Source organism: Maniola jurtina, chromosome 11 (assembly GCF_905333055.1).
Source record: "Maniola jurtina chromosome 11, ilManJurt1.1, whole genome shotgun sequence".
In the NCBI taxonomy this organism is placed as follows: Eukaryota; Metazoa; Arthropoda; class Insecta; order Lepidoptera; family Nymphalidae; genus Maniola; species Maniola jurtina.
In genome coordinates, this window is record NC_060039.1 from 11,368,796 (window position 1) to 11,382,629 (window position 13,834).

At 35.9% G+C, this 13,834-nt stretch overlaps 2 protein-coding genes across 5 annotated transcripts; one reads left to right on the top strand and one right to left on the bottom strand.

Moving 5' to 3' along the window:
• Nucleotides 1-1,985: 1,985 nt before the first annotated feature.
• LOC123869892 lies at nt 1,986-6,637 on the bottom strand. 3 transcript variants are annotated; one of them, XR_006796976.1, is made up of 8 exons: nt 6,420-6,637; nt 5,502-5,684; nt 4,752-4,911; nt 3,948-4,126; nt 3,746-3,850; nt 3,139-3,311; nt 2,785-2,798; nt 1,986-2,291 (listed from the first exon to the last, which is right to left on the bottom strand). XR_006796976.1 is itself a non-coding variant. In XM_045912976.1 (6 exons), the coding sequence occupies exons 1-6, from the start codon at nt 6,438-6,440 to the stop codon at nt 3,186-3,188; spliced, it is 774 nt and encodes a 257-aa protein (XP_045768932.1). In that variant the 5' UTR covers nt 6,441-6,636; the 3' UTR covers nt 1,986-3,185. The 3 variants fall into 3 exon arrangements, 2 of the variants coding, with proteins under 2 accessions (XP_045768932.1, XP_045768933.1); XM_045912976.1 differs by having other exon boundaries at nt 1,986-3,311; nt 6,420-6,636; XM_045912977.1 differs by lacking the exon at nt 6,420-6,637 and adding an exon at nt 6,020-6,039 and having other exon boundaries at nt 1,986-3,311.
• A 222-nt stretch (nt 6,638-6,859) lies between these two features.
• On the top strand, nt 6,860-12,778 carry LOC123869888 (la-related protein 7). Of its 2 annotated transcripts, XM_045912966.1 has the most exons (9): nt 6,860-7,328; nt 7,832-7,999; nt 8,491-8,829; nt 9,008-9,040; nt 9,364-9,543; nt 9,727-9,880; nt 10,390-10,514; nt 11,188-11,280; nt 12,409-12,778. In XM_045912966.1, exons 1-9 carry the CDS (start codon nt 7,026-7,028, stop codon nt 12,616-12,618), a joined length of 1,605 nt encoding a protein of 534 aa, XP_045768922.1. In that variant the 5' UTR covers nt 6,860-7,025; the 3' UTR covers nt 12,619-12,778. The 2 variants fall into 2 exon arrangements, with proteins under 2 accessions (XP_045768922.1, XP_045768924.1); XM_045912968.1 differs by lacking the exon at nt 9,008-9,040.
• Nucleotides 12,779-13,834: the final 1,056 nt, after the last annotated feature.

Genomic DNA, 13,834 nt, shown 5'->3' on the forward strand with positions numbered 1-13,834 from the left:
CCGGCGTACAAGAACGTCAGAGCGATCATAAAATTTTGCATCATCTAAACGCGCGACGGAGACATGTCCAACGCGACTAGTAGGTAACTTGTAACAAGGAAATATGTGAAGCCCTTCACACTATGGAACTCGCAAAAGAGCGCTCTGTAAGCCTGCTTCATACAATTCCTTGTTTTATCGTACCTTGTTTACGATATGTACCTACAGGCCTACAGTGCCCGGCAGGAAATGTTGTACGTCGAACTTCAGAAAGAGATAACGGTTTCGTAGAGCGTTTTCTCTGCGATGACACCGACGAAACGTCACATAGGTATGAGTGACAGAGACAACGCTCTACGAAGCCGAACGGGCACTGTATCCTGCCTACGTGCGCGTTGGGTGTGACGTTCGCGCCGTTTCGGGCTTAATATAAATACTGATATTGAATTGTATAGTGTTGTATATAATATAAAATGGTAAAGTACTGTTATAAAAGTTTTAATTAGTATCACTAGTTAGTGTAATCGTTTGCATTTTAATTTGTATTTTATAGTAGTTATGTGCCTACCTAATAATAAGTAATATAATATTATGTTGATCGCAGCTTACAGCCGAATAAAGCCTTACGCGACTATTTTCAATGGAAAATACATTTTTTTCCGGCTCGTCTTGTAATGTGCAATCAACTTTAGTCCAGGGACAAACATTGCGGAATTTCGAGAGCGGAAAAACGCGGGCGGCTATTTAATGGAAATATCCTATGAGCACCATAATATTATCTGCGCGGTCAAAACGCCGCAGAAAAATAAATGTAATATATATAAATACGACATACGTGCACCACCTATAGGTACCTACCTCTAATATTAGAATGCTATGTCCTTTGAACCACTTAGGTTGCCTGGAAGAGATCGCTAGGTAGCGATAAGGCCGCCAAATTGTACCAACCTCCCTATATTTTTAATTCGCTTTGTATCTATTTTCTTTACTAACTACTTTTGTGGTGTACAATAAAAGTATATTCATTCATTCATTCATTAAAAAAATTACGCGTGCGCGTGCGTTTTTCCGCACAAGTTTTCCGCTAAATTGGTTCCATGCCTGCTGTAAATACCCTTGCACATAGTGTTGATCTGGTTGGATTTAAAACTAGACTAACACCCGTATTCACAAACGTTACTATGAGGTCTCATAGTGCGCTCGAACGCACAGTGTCCGTTCCACCAATCAGATGACTGCATCACGTCAATTTACAATGATCTGATTGATGGAACCTACACTATGCGTTCGAGCTTACTGTGAGACCTCATAGTAACGTTTGTGAAAACGGCCGCAAATCTTTTACTGTAGTCGTAATATAGCAGGATAAAACGTCACTTCAAAATCATTTAGCTCTGGGCATGACCGATCCTACTGCCAACGGTGTAGAATTCTGATTACTGCGGTCACTATTATAGTATAAAGCATGCAGCACACAACGCACATTTCTGTTGTGGTCTAACGCGGTGCATCGGTTCACCGAGCCGAATCAAATCGAATCTCAATAATTGGCCACCTGTTTACTATAAAGGTGCCCACACACTCGAACTGAACTGCAGCTGAACTGCATGTCGCCGGAGCGCCCCGCACGATAATCTCTCCAGTCGCGACGCGCGGCAGTGACGCGCTACGCGGTACGCGCGTCGTGGCTGGAGAGAATATCGTGCGGGGCGCTGCCGCGACGCGCAGTTCACCTGCAGTTCAGTTCGAGTGCGTGGGCACCTTAAAACTGTCGGTCACTGATGCCTCGTCGCTCGGCTCGATTCGGCGCCCCTCAAGTCAACTCTATTAAGTAACTTTTTGGGATATTTGTCTATGATTGGTCAGTTTAGAAAGTCCGTAGAATTCTGAAATTCAGAAGTCGAAACGTTGGAAGTAGGATCTTATAGTACAAACTCACAGTATAGGAAATGAATGTACAAAACAACGTAAAATTATTAAAAATAATTTATTACTTAGGTACTTACTTAAATCTAGAAATGTTGTATTGACATTTACAAATGTTAGTTATACAAAATTTAATATTCAACTATTCACATATTTTACAATGTTTAAAAAGTTTACCAAAATAATTAATTAACACACCTACTTTACATACAAAATTAAAATGAAATGACAATTCATTTGTGTCGCCTACAATTACATAATTAATTATGTGAATAATAAAAAATTATGTGAATAATATAGATTTATATGTAAAATATACGCGTGTTTAAAAATAAAAAAGTATCAAGAAATCTGTTCTTTTTTTTGAATATCGGGAACATTATGATGTCATTATTATGAAATTTCATAATCTATACAGATTGGTTCGTTAAAAAAATACTCTAAGCTAGTTTAAACCTAAAAAATCCATTCATTCATAATTCATTCCTTTACATTAGTCTGATCCACTAATTCTTTTAGTCTTTACTTTTTTCATACAAAAGGAAATAGTATCTTTTCATTCATTCCTTAAATATACATCTACGCATAGGTAGCTTCTGTCCTAGGTGATATCAAACTCGAAACGAATTTTCTGAACACAAATTGAATAAAAAGTGAACGAGGATGAAATCAAAATTGAAACAATCACTCGAGTGTGAATTCACTCGAAAGTTCCGTCTGGTATCATCAATGCATGAAACCATTCACTGCACAATTTATGGTCAAACACTCATCTGTGGTCGAACATCTCTTTCCTTTCGCATTATTTGATCCCCTCCAATCTCGCTCAGATGTCTATTTACCTACTGATTCATCAGTGGATCTATTCATTTAATAATCCACTCACTCGTTCACTACCTATATCCCACGTTTTTTTTCACCCCTGTAGAATTAAACCGATACTCAACTTAAAATTATCTTAATTTCTACGCCTTAGCCCTTTTAATACTAATTTATATAGCATTCTTGTCTTTTCAGACTTCTCGGATGCCGGGAAGGCAAGAATGCTGTTCAATATTCCTGTGTTCAGGAGATTTACAAATTGTACTAAATCCGACCTTTCAGCTTCGTTCCGGATACATTCAGCCATTATAACTGCCCATGTTGTGAGTGGCCACGCTTATGGAACGTGCTTGCAAACTGTTCTACCGTCCGAGCCGGGATCCATCCATCCATTCATTCATACATCCATACCATACACTCATTCAATGATATTATACTAATTCTTACATATACCTATGCTAAGTGGGCGCAGTGTTGTAGAAGCGCTTGAGAGTGGCGTCGATGTCGACCAGCGCACTGCTTACGTTGTGTGTGGCTACACTTATCGACTCGAACGTGCTCGCGACCCGCTCTACCGCCCGAGCCTGGATAACAATAGTAGGTACAGTAAGGGCCGGCGCATATCTGGCGAGCTGAAGCGCAGAGCATTTTGCACTGCAGTATTGACTTTTTTTTTTACAAGTGTTGCTGCTTCCATTTTCATAGGTGCAGAGAATAATCCAATCATATTAAAATTCCAATAATCCTATTCATCGACTAAACAGTCTTCTCTACGCTCCGCTTCAGTGGAAAGGCACCCTAAGACTAATACGGATTTTAGCTGTTTTTGGTTGTTTGCGTGTTGGACTGATAGCACTGTTAGTAAAATTTATTATGACAACCAAAATAATTATGAACTGTCACAAGCAAATGGAAAAAATACATAGTTTCTATCACATGTACCTGAATACACTATAAAATAGATCACATAGTGTTAGTTCACAGTAAACCACTAGTTAAGTAATAAATAGCTCCTTACTTGTATTTGCGAAGCGTCGGCTAACCTCTCCATCGCCTGCGCGTTGACCTGCGACGCGTGAGCTAGCTGCGTCATGGCAGCTGCTTGCTCCGACATCACTTTTACCTGAAAAATAAAAAATAAATTACACCCTGCCACATGTGAAAACGTGTTGTTAATTAAAAATTCAACTTATAATAAAATAATAATGGTTGTTACACACCAGCTTCTCCATAACGATCATCTGCCGGTCGTCAAAGTCGAGCACTGGTTCGTCGAAATCGAGCGCTGGCTCGTCGAAGTCGAGAGCTGATTCGTCATGGTTCTGATCAATTTCGTCGTCGTCGAACACCGGCACTTCAGAGAATTGCGGCTCCACCTTCACAGAGTTACTGCGGCTCCCTAAAAATGTATCCTAGTCACTACCCATATAATATTATAAATTGAAAAATGTGTTTGTTTGTTTGTTTGTCCTTCAATCATGTCGCAACGAAGCAACAGATCGCACGATTTTTTTAATATGGGTATAGCTCGACAAAGTTTATCCCGGAATATCAAAGAGTTCCCATGGGAGACAGAGAAGTCGCGAGCATCAGCTAGTATAACAAAACAGAGGAGAGTGAAAGAGCTCTACACCATTTTGCAGGTGTGTGTTGGGCCTTATTATTTTTTGTGATACTAAATTAAGCATCTAATTAATATTGTTTATTTTATTTAAGAACATAATATAATTAAGTTGAAAAATAAAATATATTTTAAGTTTTATCTGATAAGGTTTTAATTACAGTATAATATTATAACTATGTTACCAGTATTAAAATAATTTTGCTTTTACAACCAAATGTTGAAAAAGTGTTTCTTTATTTTAAAAAATGTCATCTTTTTTTCATTCAGTGTTTTTTTACTACAATAAGAAATTGTTTAAAAGTCATTTACTTAGGTACTTGATAAAATGTAAAAAAAAACATTTAAGTAGGTAGGTATTTAATAAAATGTTTTTAAAAAAGCGGTAAAAATGTATACCTACTTGGCTTATTTTTTCTTACTCTGTGCTTACTAGAAGTTCCTTCTTTAGGAGCCAGAAACAGGTCCCATATTTTCTTCTCTATATTAGAACATAAAATGTTTGGGTCACCGCCTCCAGACACAACTTTTGATCTAACTGTAGACTTTTTGTCTGCCCAGTACTAAAGTGGAAAATAACATAGTAAGATTATTCATATTAAGTATGTATTTATTTAAATATACTTACTAAAAATTTTAAACTCATTTTTAGGGTTCCTTATTGAGTGTAGGAAAAACTAAAATGGAACCCTTATAGGATCACTTTGTTGTCTGTCTGTCTGTTGTGTCGTGTCTGATCAAGAAAACCTAGAGGTACTTCCCATTGACCTATTCTAGAATCATGGGTCTTATAGCACATGTAAAGGAAAAAATTTCAAACCGTACTTTTGTAGTTACCTAAGTATGTACATCACATAAATATGTTAGGTAATCTTGTAAGATGGTACAGAACCTTTCGTGTGCGAGTCCGACTCGCACTTGACTGGCTTTATTGTACATATTTAAATGAAACTGTTTAGTTTATCAATAACTAGGCCACTCTCTCCTGCAAGTTATTTAATTCTGAATTTTCGGTTTTAAATCAAAAAACTTTACCAGTCTTTTTGACCCTAATGTTAATATGTTTGGTTACTCAAATTCTAACAATGTTGGTGAGAGATAAAATCTTACACCACAGGCTAAAGGTTTAAGCAATAAAATTTAGCATAATTACTTTGATCCAAGATTTCATAGGTCGAGTAGGTCCCATTATATTATTTACAATCCTTGTGAGTTTAAGCCAGAGCTTCTTGCTTTCATCCCGCCCCTCCAAACCTCTCATTTTCCCGAGAGCTAATGATCTGTGATTTTCCATAAAATCAACTATGGCCACAACTTGTTCTAAGCTGGGACGAGACTGAAAGCAAAAAAGTTCAATTTAATTTGATTAACTCAGATTTCACTCTGTGGTATTTACCACCATCATCATTTGATGATGTAGTCCAAGATGAAGGCCTGCTAACTTAGAAAGCGTATAGCAGTTTTATTTATCCCATAGGCACCCCTTATCTTTTTTTTTTTTAAACACGGCATCGTACCGAAACGCTAAGTCGGTAAAGGTTTTGCCGGTAGGATGATAATAGCCACGGCCATAGCCTTCCACCAAACTTTAGGAATCAAGAATTCTAAAATTTCTCATGCCGGGATTCGAACCCGAGACCACTGCGCTAGGAAGGAATTTTAAATACTTACCTAGTTTATTGTGTAAGACCTGGAGGAATACTTTTAAAAATTCTAATACTTATGTGAATGAAATGAAAAGTTCGAGTATTTGGAGTAGGTATGTATGTAGGTACATACAGTAGCTAGGTACTTACGTCTGTTGTCTTCGATTTTTTAAAATATACATGTACCTACTTACAGTAAGTACTATAAATACCTATTCATTCTTAAAATATGCTAATTTGATGTAGTAGTGAAAATTAAACTCGCATTATAACTTTCAGTGTTAATTTTCAATTTAAGTAGGTAGGTAGTTACATTTAAAATAAGCTTTAATCGAGTTAATGCTTGTTCACTCTCGAGATCGAACAAATTTTTAACCTACCAACTACCAAATCGATTTGCAAAATGTTTGCAAATGTTTACTTACCGCTATTGATCTTTCACTCATTTTGTTTCACATTTCAATAACTTTCGCAGTTTGTAAATTGTTTTCTGGATACATAATAATATTAATGTTCATCTAGGGTCTAAACTTTTAATTGTTAATTTCGATCGAATTAAATTATTGGAAAATATGAAAACCACTAGTTGGGGAATTGTTTGTTTGGTTTTTTTCATAGACCAGGAATCCGTTTTTTTACGAGTATAGACACATTTTTGGACTATAGAGTGAAGTCCAGAGATTATACATCCATTTCCACAGACTACACACAGAGAGATATTTTTTATTCTGTTCAAATCTTCCAGCTCTGGATTCCAAGCTAGAATAGGTTGACGTACATCAAAACAAAACCAAACCCGTAACTTTACCTCTCATTTTTTTTTGTCTGTGATTTGTCAAACAAGTGTCACTCGTGTCACTATCAACAATTGTCAAATGGTTTGAAATTCAGCTTGCTTGTGGGATTTTTTATCATTTTTTGTTTTTTGTACACAGTATTTTGGTATTTTGCATTGGTCTTAACTTATACCTTGAACATAGTTTAGTTTACAATTAATTTATCCCAAAAAAAGACATATAATAACCTTGAAAATGGAATCACATACCGATGTTTCGGAACCTCCAACCAAACATGAAAATAACCCTCGTAAAAGGGTGCGACATCGGAAAAAACAAATCTATGAAAACATTATGAAGCAAATGGAGTTTTATTTCAGCGATGCTAATCTTAGTAAGGACAGGTTTCTCGGGGATTTGGTAAAGAACGACCCTTTTGTACCGATCACTGAATTCTTAAAGTTTAACAAAATCCGCTCTCTGACCCAGGATGCGAACGATATTGTGAAGGCTATGAAGCACTCTACATTGTTAGAGTTATCAGAAGATAAACAAAAAGTGAGTATATTTTTCATCAACCGTTTGTTGATCCGAAAAATAAATAGATAAATAAAAATAAATAAATAAATCATCAAACTTAAATTTTTACTTTAAAATGTGCCTGGTATAAACTGTGCATGAGCCAATCTTCACTAATAATCACATGTTATTGCTACTTGGTGCTAATTTAACTTTGAATTTTGATCAAATCTACGCAATTCACATGGCCTCAAAATCTGGTCAATAAAGAGTAGGTACTTATGTGAAAGTAAAATTATAGGTATTTATATACTAGTGAAAGAAGTCACAGATGATCCTGTCAATAAAGTACTTGCTTGTTGCTTTCATAATAAATAAATCTGAACCTAACCATGCAGTATATTGAATCATGATCATTTAACCTATTGTTTTGCTTGCTGGATGAAATAACAGTACAAAAATACAATATCAATAGCAAAACACATCCCTGACAACGTTTTCCAGAGGTATTTTAATGTGATGTGAATCACTTGTTATTTTAGGTAAAAAGAAAAACACCAATGATGCCCTATGATGCAGATTTGCGGACAGTTTATGTTGAGTCAATACCTGTAACAGCAAGTAGAGAATGGCTGGAGAGGGTTTTCTCTGATTACGGACAAGTAGCTTACATATCATTACCAAAGTTTAAGAATTCAAATAAAATTAAGGTAAGCTGCTTTATCACTCACTAATTGATCCCTGCAACTCTGTCAGCATGGATTTAGATTTTTAAAATCCAGTGGGAACTCCTTGATTTCCCAGAATAAAAAGTAGCCAATCTCTAGATCTACATGTTCTGACATTTATAAATGCGATAGTGTGTTTTTTTGTTGGCTTCCTTGAACTAAATTATATCCAAAATAATAGCTTTTCACAGTTTTCACAGTGGAAAAAATAGCACAACTTTTACACCTGTTGATTTAGAGATTTGTGCACAAGCAAATTAGCAAAATATTAATGAAAATATTCACCTATATTATGTATACATCTAATATATCAGTTTAATACTTTTCAAGATTAGTTTTTTTTTTTCATAAAGACAGACTGATGTTATACTGTTATAAAAATTGATTAATTTAACAGTATTATGTACCCATTGCTTTATAAAACATTAGGTGTCTATTTATAATTTTTTTCATGTTCATGTTTTTATCAACAGGGTTTTGCCTTCATAGAATTTGCTACACCACAAGACGCGCAAAATTGCATGAATGCATTCAACAAAATGGGCTGCAAGCTTCCATCATGTATGCCACCAGAAGAACTATCATCAATCAAAATGTTCAGCGTTGATACCATTGAAGATAACCCTGATAACCAGCCTGATAACCATGATAACCCTGATAAAAATCATGATAACCCCCCAGATAACATCCCTCATGTTAAAGAGGAATATGAACCACCTAAGAAGAAGGCGAAAAAGAGAGAGAAAAAGCCACCAAAGACACTAGAGTTGAAACAGGACCAAGAGTCGGATAATGAAAAGAGGACACCCACTGTAAGCTATAGTTCATTATAAATAAATGATTTATTTTTCAAAAAACTTGGTGCTGTTTCGCCTGATTTTACATCATATCACAATCCTAAATTGCTTAGTGGTATTGAGCCTTCGCCAAAATTCTGAAACAAAGTCAATCTCTTCTTATTACCAACTTTTAATATTATTATTTTTTCAGGAAGAAAACAAAAGTGTGACTACACCAAGTGAAGTAAGCATTATCATAATATTATTTATTACATAATATATATGTATTTGGATTTTGGATTACTAAAGCATGAGGATTTTTTTATCTTTGTTAGTCTACATATTATCATAGGAAGAATGTCATACTTAGTGCAGATATTAACATGTAAAATATTGCTATTTAACATGTTTTAGTAGTATACTGTATTATAAAATGTATCTGCATCAATTTAGGTGGATTCACTTTCATTTTTTAGGATAAAGGAATCCATCGAATTAGGTCATAGAGAGATAATAAATAATCAGATACTTTTTCGCAAATTTATAATATTAGTATGGATTTCACAGGAAGGTAGAAACACAGATGTAGAACAAGAATCCAAAGACGAGATCAGTCACGATGAAGGCAAAGCTGCAGACAGTATGCAGAGGAAGAAAAAACTCAAAAAACGCTCTTCCAAAGAAAAGGGCAAAGCCAAAGCCCTGGCCAAAGGTGAAGCTCCCAAAGGAGCCCTGTGGGGCTTACAGGTGAATTGCAACTTTATTTTTATTGGAGCATAGGAAAAAATTGATTCCTTAATATCATAATAATTATAAGTATTTATTAAACTATGAACAATGAACATAGAAACAGAGGTATGAAATTATAAGGGTTCCTTTTTTGCCATTTTGATATGGAACTCTAAAAATTATGTAAAAATTGTGTTTTAGGTGCTACCTAAATCAGAATGGAAGTCACTCAGGAATAAGTACCTGAATCTGCAAAGGAAGTTCATGAAAGACATCAAAACGAACTTACGGAACAACAAACACGCATACTCCGGAATACCTGACCCCGCCGCTCCGGCTATGGACGTTGAACCTGGTAATATATTTTAAAATTAAAATAAAAGACCTGCCAAGTGTGAGTCAGACTCGACACGAAAGAAACCTTGTCTTGCCATCGTACAAGAAATTTTAAACCAGTATAATAAAAAATTATCACTTCAACAGCTGTACCACTGCAAGTTAATGACGGATAGCGCCATCTTGATGTAATTAAGTCAAGGTATTGTTTGGTTGTGAACAGTACTTTTTAACTTTTTTTTTTCAAATCACAGTTTTCAGATTTTGCCTTTACTTGTGCTATAAGACATTCCTACCTGCCAAATTTCATGATTCTAGGTCAACAGGAAGAATCCTTTAGGTTTTGATTCCCTTGAATTGACAGACAGACAACGAAGTGATCATATAAGGGCTCCTTTTTCCTTTCAAGGTTTGGAACCCTAAAATTAAAAAAAAGTATATGATTTTAAATTAAGAAAAAAAACGTAACTTTTTATGGACCTGTTTTGATTTTTGTCCTTTGGAGCCTAATCTTTTTATTCTTTGCAGTAAAATATAGCACTCAAGAGCTCAACAGTGCTAAAAACGTGGAACCCCTACAGAAGATTCCTGGCGTCTTTGTTAAAGAAGTACTGCCAGAGCCGTGTTTGGACGTGAGACTAACAAAAAGGACTGTAAGTTACTGATTATTTATTTATTCATGTTGGTATATACCAATAACTTACTTTAACAAGCCATCAAACTAATATTATAAAGGCGAAAAGGGCAAATTCGGGCCTCCAAAGTCGGTAATTAGATAGTAATTATGACTGAGCACCTTTGGGCAAAAAGTTTGAGTTATTGATCGTTTTCAGAATAAACACGTATTTGTTTCTTTTAGAATTAATTTAAAAAAAAGTAAAGCACATTGCCAACTTTGAATTTAGTTTCTAAATGGCAGACATCTCCATTAATAATTGTGAATACTAAAATAAAAATAATCCTTACAGGTTCTCCAGTTAGGGCTCCAAAACTGTACCAGTTTCCTAATTTCTATTTGGTTACTTTACCAAAATGCTATGTTTGTTCAAAAAGTCACTGAAATTTTTGGCCTGCAAATTGTCTTTTAAAGCTTCTACATATTCTTAGTTATCAAATAACGTACAAAACTCTGTAATAAGTTGAAAATTAGCTGAAGAAACAATAAAATGATAGCACAAGGGAGAAATTTCTGAACCCTGAAATTTTCAAAAAATTAAGCTGACCAATACTACCATGCAATGGACTGACAACGCCATCTAGTATGTGATCTACTAAACATATTATTTGGTCTTGAGTACACCACTGAAATGTTGAACTTGTTTGCAGATCAAAACCAATGTACACGTAGAGCATGTGGACGTCAAAGAAGGTCAATCAGAAGTCATCATTCGGTTTGATTCCTCCAAAGCTGCGGATGAGGTAAACATTGACGTCGATTTTGATGTTTTCTCCGTAAAAGAGCATCTATATCTTTTTCTTTTTAAAATTGCTAAAGGAGAGAAAATAAATTTTACATTTATGAACTCTAAATTTAAACAATAGGCTCGCAACTGGCAGCTAAAGCCACGAGGTTTGACAGCTCCAAATTAAATTTAAATTTAAAACTGTCAAACTATGTCTGTCCTTTTCATATTACATTAGTAAGAAGAGGATGCGAATACTCTAAAATTTAATTGTGTTCAGATGCAGTACCATTATCTAAAGCTTGTAGAATATAGGTAAGCCCAAACGTGCGAAACCAAGGCAAATTAGTTAGTATGTATATTCTTATGAATTTAAAAAGGATTAATAAGAACATTTTCCCTTTTGTATTCAGCTCATTAGATTTATAATTAGATTTTGTCCCATTGTTACACTCAATATAATTACACAACAGCATGTACATCCACACATTATTTTTTTATAGACCTATTGTTATTTTGTCTTATGAACTTCTATGTTTTAAATGAAATTCTTTATTTAATATGATTGTTATATTTTTATAATTTGTAAACACGCAGGTACTTATTATTATTTTCGGATCATTGCGTATCTTGAGTTAAAATCAAGAATTTACCGAGTGAATGCTGGTAAAAGTCCGAAATTAACGATTATTATCAAAGTACATTCCGGGGTTCTTCTTCTCTCTGGGCTGGTTTCCGCACTTAAACGTTTCCGTCTGTTGTGCGTACATTCCGGGGTTTTACCATTAAAACTTGGTGAATCTTAGGTTTTACTGGATAATCTTAGGATTTACCGTCACCGTATTTCGAGATACACATAAAGTTAAAACAGCAATAGTTACCCAATACAGTATTGTATTGGGTAACTATTGTATCCGAACTAAAAATATGGAAAAGTTTCGGCCATGTGTTGATGTCTTATGCAATATATTTTTAATAGATTTTGTAAGACTAAGACCATTAATGTAGAAATGCATTATCAAGCAAAGTATTTTCCGCGCAAACCGTAATTTCAGCAATTTTCAAGTGACATAGAGGATAATTTATTAGGCTTTTCCCTCTTAGTTGGGACACATTATACTCAATTTTTTTGGTTACTTTACAGTACTGCGCGAATTCAAGCAACCGCGCCAGAGTACTGTGCGGCGCAGAAGAGCAGGAACAGTGGAGGCTGGCGGAGAGCGCTCGCTCGAACAAGCGCGCTCGCGGACGAACGCGACTGCTCGCGCGAGCCGCGGCGCTCAGCGAGCCGCCCGCGCTCACGCCCGCCTCGCCGCAACCCACACACACTCACATACGATTCGACGACGAATAAGTGGAAGCTAAGCACTCGCTCGGACAAGCGCGCTTGCGGACGAACGCGATTGCTCGCGCGAGCTGCGGCACTCAACGAGCCACCCGCGCTCACGCCCGCTTGCCGCAACCCACACACATACGATTCATCTGCCAATAAATTATACCTGTTTTTAAGATGATCTTTAGTTTTATTTTATCTCATTAATTATTATTATTTATCGCACGAAAGGATACCCCGCAAAGTCGTTTAAATAAACAGAACAGACGTGAGAGCCTATACGAAGGGCGCGCCGCGTTAGTTATGTTTCTCGGATCACGTGACCAAGTAAGCCCGACCTATTTAAAGTTTGTTGTGTAACGTCTACTTTTTAAACAAAACTTGCGAACAAACGCGCTCGCAGACGAACACAGCTGATCGCGTGAAATGCCCGCCTCGCGACCCACAATAGGTATAGTATAGGGACGATTCGACGACGAATGTGTACAAATCCACTCATAGATAGCTGCATCCCGAAGACTGACATTAGCTAAGTACTTCGTATCCCGGAGTCAGAATTCCTGCGGGATTTTTAAAATTCAAAAATCCACTCGGACGAAGTCGCGGGCATCAGCATAGAGTATAATATTTTAATTATTGTTGATAATAATAGATAATTATGTATGTTGTTGTTACCTGTAATTATTAAAAACAACATAAATACACTTATTGATTTTTAAATAGGAGTAATTTGCATCGAAAAAAATTATGATAACCTCTTGGCGCTTATCGACAAAGTTCTTGCTTCTTATCATGGAAATATTAGGAACTTGTGTTATTTTGCCGCAGTCAGTAAGACTCGTTCTATCCTCAATGTTTTAACATCGGAACCTACACGTGTTCCGTACCTTCGAGTATAAGCTCAAATCTACAAGACCATTACAAGACTTACTGATCGTCTTGGCGGAGGCGCTGCCGTACCCCCTGATACAAGATAATGGTACCTAGTACCTACCCATTATCCACAGACCACTAAAAACTAGTCTGTGCTCTAAGTAGGTATAAGATTTACCTAAATAAGTTGGTAATACTTATGGATCTCTACTAATATTATAAATGTGAAAGTTTTTCTGCATGTCTGTCTGTTTGCTAGCTTTTCGCGGCCCATATCCGTGTAACCGATTTTGACAAAAGGTAGGTATTACTCCGTAACAAAATGACTTCTCACGCGCCAATTTAACTCTGAGTCTCATATCAA